Source organism: Chrysochloris asiatica, unplaced genomic scaffold, assembly GCF_000296735.1.
Source record: "Chrysochloris asiatica unplaced genomic scaffold, ChrAsi1.0 scaffold00010, whole genome shotgun sequence".
In the NCBI taxonomy this organism is placed as follows: Eukaryota; Metazoa; Chordata; class Mammalia; order Afrosoricida; family Chrysochloridae; genus Chrysochloris; species Chrysochloris asiatica.
Genome location: NW_006408528.1, coordinates 34,490,661 through 34,498,676, shown reverse-complemented (window position 1 = coordinate 34,498,676; position 8,016 = coordinate 34,490,661). Strand labels below are relative to the sequence as shown.

General features: G+C 39.5%; 1 protein-coding gene across 1 annotated transcript in view; it reads left to right on the top strand.

The window, feature by feature from the left end:
• The window catches only part of FBXL13 (F-box and leucine-rich repeat protein 13), a 298,456-nt gene that overhangs the window by 289,007 nt on the left and 1,433 nt on the right, over positions 1–8,016 (top strand). The window contains exons 20-21 of the mRNA XM_006834402.1: positions 6,071–6,234; positions 6,757–6,871. Coding sequence (XP_006834465.1) covers positions 6,071–6,234; positions 6,757–6,871 — 279 coding nt within the window. The remainder of the gene's footprint in view (positions 1–6,070; positions 6,235–6,756; positions 6,872–8,016) is intronic.

The window sequence follows — 8,016 nt, the reverse complement described above, 5'->3', positions numbered from 1 at the left end:
TATATGTTTCCCCATTGCATTCTTGCCTGCATCGTTTCTGTTGAGCGATCTGAGCTTAATCTGATTTGTTTGCCTTTGTATGTTACACTTCTCTTTTCCCTAGCTGCTTTCGGGATTCTGTCTTTATCGTTGAATTTGGAGAGCTTGATTATTATATGTGTTGGTGATTTTCTTTTAAGGTCTAGCCTTCCTGGGGTTCGTTGAACTTCTTGAATGCTTATCTTTTTGCTTTTCAGGATGTTAGAGAAATTTTCTTTCAGAAGCTCTTCAACTATCTCCTCTGTGGACTTGTGTGATTCTTCCTATTCTAGAATGCTGGTAATTCTTAAGTAATTCCTCATCATGTTGTCCAACATGAATCTTAGGCCTTCTTCAGATTTTTTAAATACTTTTTTATGCTTACTCTTCTATCTTAGAAGTGTTGAAAGATTTATCTTCTAGCTCACTAGTTCTGGCTTCTATCTCTTCAGTTCTACTCCTTTGTCCTTTCAGTGTATTGCCCATTTCTGATATTCTGTTATTAATTGTTTAGACCTTTTTCTGTATAGGTTTTGAATTGTTCCTAAGGCTGTATCTATCTTATTTGATTGGTCCTGTAGCACTTTCCTGACTTCTTCCTTATTCTTCTCAACTCCAATGTATAGCATTTTGATATATTTTTATAATCATTTTTCTGAATTCCTTCTCATGCATTTTTAAAGCCTGTCCTCTTCCAGTATGGAGTGTAGGTCTACTTTCAGCTCATTTGCCTCAGTCTTATCTCGTTTCTGGACATGTGCTGATATAGCCATCTGTTTCTGTTTTGGGGGCATATTCAGGCGTTATCTGTGGCCTTAATACTTAGATGGGTGTGTAGTTTGGTATTTTTTATGCTTTCTGATTGCCTCCTGGTAGATGTGATCAGGAGATGGGTTTTCTTTTTCACTCTTCTTCCTGAGAAATTTCAAGATGCCATTGTTTGGTCCTTGTGACATAACTCAGGATTTAATTTTTGGCCTATTTCCTTTTAAGTCTATCTGTCCTGCTCTACAATGCCTGTTCAGGCCTTTTTACTAGTGATAAACAGTTCAGGGCCAGCTGTGGACGTTTTGCACTGCTGTTTGGTTTTAAGTGGAAAATGTCATTTTAAATTTGAGATCTGTGTGCATGCATAGTAGAACCCTCTGGGGGTGGGGGTGACGTGTCCACTCGCTTAGACACCCCCTCTAGTCACCAGAATGATGAAGGTGTACAGCCAGCGAGAGACCAATGAACAGATTAAGAAAATAAAAAGAATGTCCACACCTTTATATCTGAGGTTCTGTCAGGTGTCCATGACTGCTCTGATCCTTCCCCTACATGGTCTCACCCAACATTGTAACTCTGGGAGCAGCTGAGCATCTTGGATTAGAAAGTAATGGATTTCTTGTTTCTGGTACAAATTCCCCTAGCTGTAAGTCTTCCAACATTCTAAATATTCCTTATATGTGATTCAGAGTTCTGGCACCATCCCCTGAGCCTGCTTGGTCATGTACTGTGTGTTGTTGCTGATGGACTCCTCACTGCACGTCTACCCGGTCCGCCATCTTGTTTGTTCTCTGGTTAGGTTTTTTTTTTTTGTTGCCTCGATGTGGCATGCAGGATAAGCACTGGACTGCTAACTACAAGGTCAGAAATTCAAACCCACCAGCTGCTCTTGGAAACCATACACAGGGTCTCTATGAGTCAGAACTGACTCCACATAAGCACAATAGTTACAATGGCTTCTCCTTGTTTATTGTAGTTTCATGTATTAGTAGGCTAGTTGAACTTCAGAGGGCAAAAACACATTTCAAGTGGGCAAGAGCATAAACGGCAAGGCCCCTTTTGTTCACAATTAAGTCACAGTGTTAGATTTAAAGGGTGGAGAAACAAGCCCCACTTTTTCAGGAGGAGCTGAAAAGCATCTGTGGCCATTTTAAAACCACTGGACATATATTCTTAAAAATAAAAATAATAGAACAGTGTTGTTAAAAAATAGCCAAATACAGCTTAATATACAAGGAGTCCTGGTGCGGTGCTGTGGGTTAATGCACCAGACTGCAAGGTTGGTGGTTCAAGCTCACCAGCTACTCCTCTGAAACCCTATACAGGGTCACTATGGGTTGGAACCGACTTGGCAGCACATAACAACAAAAACAACGTACAAGGATAGGCTTTTCATAGAGCCTCTACCTTTCTTGCCTGGCCGGGAAGCCATCCATGTCTGACCTCCTCCAGCGTCACTGGGGGAGGAGAATCAAAACTCCACAGCAGCCCCAGACCAATTCCTCTGAGGTGGAAGTTAGACTCACCACCACCCTCTAACCTTCTTTATTCTGACATGAACCATTCCTCCCACAGCACTCTACTTCTCTACTGGGTTCAATAATTCATTACAATGGCCACAAAGAACTCACAGGCAATACTAAGGATGATGGGGTTTATTAGGGAAGTTAACAGTGTAAGTCAGGATCAGAAACAACTCAGGATACAGCAATTTTCCAGTCAGGAGCACCTCTTCTCAGTCATACCACAGGCATGCCTCTCTCAAGTCCTCAGTCTCTCAGCCACCTGAGACCTTGGCCTCTGCCCTGCTCAAGCAAAGCTTACTATATCTATTAGCCCAGAAGGTAACTGCCCAAAGGACACCTCATTCTGCAAGCCAGCCTCCTGCCCCAAGGAACTCAGTCTCATTCAGTCTGTGGGTTGAAGGCCACTAGTCTGACCCTCCATGCTGCTGTCTCTCCTGCCACTGCTTTTCTGAGCAGAGTTCCTGTGCTCTGCTCAAGGCTCTTCTTCCTTTGATAGTCCTGGGATGTTATGTCCTGCTTTTGAGAGATCTGCTTTTAAGCCTAGTGGAATGGCAAAACGAATCAATCCCTGGATATGCAGCCAGCACTTGTCAATTTGAAGTATTCTGGTGGCTTGTGTGTTGCGATGACGCTGGAAGCTATGCCACTGGAATTTTAAATACCAGCAGGGTCACCTATCGGTTTAGCTAAGCTTCCAGACTAAGACAGACTAGGAAGAAGGAGAAACGGACTACTTCTGAATATTTGATGGTTGGTGGTTGTGAGCCGTGGAGTCAGTTCTGACTCATAATGACCCTGTATAGAGTTTCTGAGGTTATAAATCTTTATGGGACCAGAAAGCCTCATGTTTCTCCTGCAGAATGGCTGGTAGTTTTGAACTTCTGACCTTGAGGTTAGGAGCCTGACTTGTAACCATTATGCTATTGAAAACCTTATAAAAAGCAGTGGAATACTGCCATATAGCACCAGAATATTGGATATTGAAACACGATGAATAGCACCAGAATATTGTCAAATAGAGTGCTGGAAGATGGGCCCCTCAGGTTGGAAGACACTCAAAAAATGACTGGGAAAAGCTGCTTCCTCAAAGTAAAGTTGATTATGATGACGTGAATGGAGTAAAGCTTTTGAGACCTTCATTTGTTGGTGGGGCACAACTCAAAATGAGGAGAAGCATCTGTAAACATCCATTAATAATCAGAACATGGGATGTACAAAGTATGAATCTAAGAAAATTGGAAGCTGACAAAAATAAAATAGAACACATAAACATCAATGTCCTAGGCATTAGTGATCTGAAATAGATTGGTATTGGCTATTTTGAATCTGACAATCACATGGTTTACTATACCAAGAATGACAAACTGAAAAGGAATAACATTGCATTCATCATCAAAAAGAACATTTCAAGATCTATCTTGAAGTACGATGCTGTTTGTGATACAATAATGTCCATACGGCTAAAAGAAGATCAGTTAATATAACTATTAATTAAGTTTATACACCAACCACTAAAGCCAGTGATGATAAAACTGAAGAATTCTACCATCAGTCTGAAATTGATCAAGCATGCAATCAAAAGATGTACTGATAGTTACTGGTGATTATGAAAAGGTTGGAAACACAGAAGAAGGATTACTTATTGGCAAATATGGCCTTGGTGATAGAAACAATGCTGGAGATCATATTATAGAATTTTGCAAGACCAATGACTTTTTCATTGCAAATATCTTTTAAAACAACATGAAAGACTACTGACTATACACATGGACCTCACCAGATGGAATACACAGAAATCAAATTGACTATATTCGTGGAAAGAGGTAGTGGAAAAGCTCCATATTATTAGCCAAAACAAGGCCAGAGGCAGTTTATGGAATAAACAATCAACTGCTCATATACAAGTTCAGGCTAAAGCTGAAGAAAATTAAAACAAGTCCACAAGAACCAAAATATGATATGAACATATCCCACCTGAATTTAGAGATCATCTCAAGAACAGATTTGATGCATAAGACACTAATGACTGGAGACCAGAAGTGCTGTGGGATGACATCAAGAACATCATACAGGAAGAGAGCATAAGATCATCAAGAAGACAAGAAAGAAGGAAAAGACCAAAGTGGATGTCTGAACAGACTGAAACTTGCTCTGTAGAGCAAAGAGATGCTAAAGCCAATGGAGGAGATGAGGAGGTAAAAGAGCTACACAGAAAATTTCAAAGGGCAGCTCGAGAAGATAGTTACATATCACACTGAAATGTGCAGAAAGATGTAGATTAGAAAACCAAAAGGGAAAAACACTCTTGAAATTTTTCAAGTTGAGATCTATTAATTTCACTATCTGGAATCTGTCTTCAAGGGAAATGATTCAAAATTTGGAGACTATATTCATAAACACATTCAACACAATGTGATTAAAACAGTAAATTATTTAAATAGTTAAAAAAATGGAATATTGAAATGATCAGAAATATGGAAATGGTAAATTACATCTAATAAGTGAAACGTTTTATAACTAATAAAGATTGTAACTATGACGACTATGAAGTAGTATGGGAATGCATTAGTGAACAAAAAAAACATGATGCAATATTAAGTTCTGTATTTACAATTCTTGGGAGTGGGGAGGTAGGCGAAGACCTAGTAAGAAAGACTCCAGAATATTAACAGTGGCTATATAGTGTGATAAGACACCCCACCCCACCCCACCCCAATAAGATGGACTGTCACAGTGGTAAAAACAATGAGTTCCAACTTAACAACTGTGAGGCTGGCGCAGGCCTGGGCAGCATTTGGTTCTGTTGTGCATACAATAGCTATTTGGGATTGTAACGAAAACAACAAGTGAAATCATCCTAGAAGTGGGGCTGAATTATTTCTACAGAACCTCGGGGCAGAATGTTGGAACTCTCAGAATTTCTCAGAGCAAGGTACATGCCAACTTTCTGTGGCTTCTGCTCCTTTTTTCACCTGCCTGCAAACCTTGTCTCACCTACTTGTCCCTTTCTAAAAAAAGCTCAGATTTCCCACCTTTCTTATACATAAATCATCAGAGATATCCAAGCTTGTACTCCAGGCAACCTGACCCCATCTGCAGGTGAACTACAAAAGATAAACATTTTGTAGAACTACGAGGGGTCTTCAAAAAGTTCATGGAAAAAGTTATCTTTTAATTCCATTTTCCAGTTTTTGAAGCCCTTCAGAATGTTATTAAAACTTATGCTTCCAAACTGACACCTCAGAATGAGTTTAAGTTCAAGACCAAAGCCCATAGCTTTAGTATTGCTCATAGTTAATGTAACAAAGTAATACTAAGAAAGTTTTGATGATGTTTCCCACCCATATCAGAGTGTCCTGGTGGTGGTGGTGGTGGTGGTGGTTGTGTGCCTGTACAGGGTTTCCAAAGCTGTAAATCTGTACAGGAGCAGAAAGCCTCATTTTTCTCCCGCAGAGCATTTGGTAGATTTGAACTGCTGATCTTGTGGTTTATACCCCAGCTCATAATCCACTAGGCTACCAGGACTCCTTTATCAGAGTCCTTACCATGAATATAACAGCATACCCACAAATTGTGTTGGTCCTGATTGTATTTCTGTAGACCTTATCTGGAAACAGAGGTAAACCACTAGAATGAAAGGCATATTCTGTGACAAACGGGGGTGGGGATGGGGGGACATCTGCAAGGATACTAATTTTGTTGTTCTCTGAGATGCTGTCCATTTGACTAACCAAGTCTTACTTGGGCTGTATGTTCAGATTACTGATGCCGCAATGGAATTACTATCTGCAAAATGCCACTACCTGCACATTTTGGATATCTCTGGTTGTATCCTGCTTACTGACAAAATCCTTGAGAACCTTGAGAGAGGTTGTGATCAACTCCGGATCCTTAAGATGCGATACTGCAAACATATTTCCGAGTAAGTATGTCCCTGAGTTTGAAGAGCTTTGGGAACTGCTTTCTGAGATAGCAAAATATGTGACTACGACATTCTTAGTACATAGTGGCTTTCAGAAGTAGACAAGTTCACTTATTTTATGCCTAACTAAAGCCAACATTTTTAATTGAGCCAAGGGAAGTTTTCTTCAAAAACAGTTTCTGTCATTCCATATCCCCTTTCTAGTAGCTACTCTACATTTTATCTCGACTCTTTGCAGCATTATCTCTAGCTCTCCTACTCTTCTCTCAAAATACTTTTATTCAGTTAATCTCTCCTAGGAGTTAAAAAAATAATCTGCTTAAACCAGCTTGCAAGTAATTGTAAATTACTAGTTGTTTGCCAAACTTCTCCTCAACTATCTGCTTGATTATTGTTGAGGGATATTGCTGAGATGTGGAGCTTAGTATAAGGCATTCGGACATGACTGTTGTAGGCGAGTTTGAAAATTCTTCCCTAGTGATTATTTCAGCAGTGAGCTAACGCTAATCACTATTGTTACAGGGAGGCAGCTCTCAGAATGTCAGCTTTTGTTCAGCACCAAGACTACAGCCCCGAGGACCCTCCGCATTGGTTTGGCTATGATTGTGAAGGCAAGTCTCTTACAGAATGCCCCACAGTAACAACACTTAATGATAACTTAGACTTCATGTTCAAAGACTCACTGTGTAGTAGTGAAGAGGAAATGGCATAAACTCCTACCTCAAGCAGGAAGAACCAAAAAATCTAGCACTTGGCTACTTTTCTTCACTTGATACAAATATTTCTACTAGCTGGACTGCCTGTGTGCCTAAATAAAACATTCAGTTTTCTATCTAAATAATCATGAACAACAAGAACAAAAAAGCAAAATAAAACCAAATACTCCTAACATATAAATGTACACTTAATTTTACCTTAATCAGACCAACAGTTTTGATGAGATGATTAGATCTGCAATTAAAGTTATATGAGACAATCCTGAGAGGTGTGATTTTTTTTTTTTTTTACAAGGAATTCAGATACTTGTTTTTAGAGATGAAAAGCCAGCAGAGCCAACCATATAAGTCAGAGTTTGTGGTAGGGAACTGACTTTACAGATTTGTGATGCTTTATTATAAAGTTATTGCTGAAAAGTGCTGTCTAGTCTGTTGTGACTCATGGAAACCCTGCATAGGATTTCTGAGGTTGTAAATCTCTGTGGGAACAGAAAGCCTCATCCTTCTCCCGTGGAACAGCTGGTGGGCTCAAACTAATGACCTTATAGTTTGCAGCCCAACGTTTATCCTACATAACATGCGTATATGTTTTTAACATACATACATGTTTTTAAAGGAAACATGGCTTTATCATTTCCAGATATTTGACAACGTAAGAAAACTAAAAGCCAATTAGTCCAGGACTAATCTTAACATTTGACACACACAGTAAGGGCAACTCAAAAAGAAATAAAGAATTTATGACTCTGCAGGATATCCCTGTAACATCTCAGAAAGATCTCTTTTTGATTCTATTTATACCTAGGAGGGGATTTTTAAGCTATGCCAAAAAGTGATTTTCCAATCTCATGCAAATAAGTATAGTTTATTAATTTCCTATGTACATGCTAATCTTAATAAGCTTTCAACTAGATTTCTATTACTTTGATAAAATACAACAGTTGTGAAGACCTGGTTGGCCAGCAGTGTGGCAAGACCTGGGGACTCTTGGGCCCAGAGTCAGTGACATTACCACAGAGGACTAGAGTGGAGAGTGAAGTGTCCAGCTGATAAGAAGAGAGGGCAT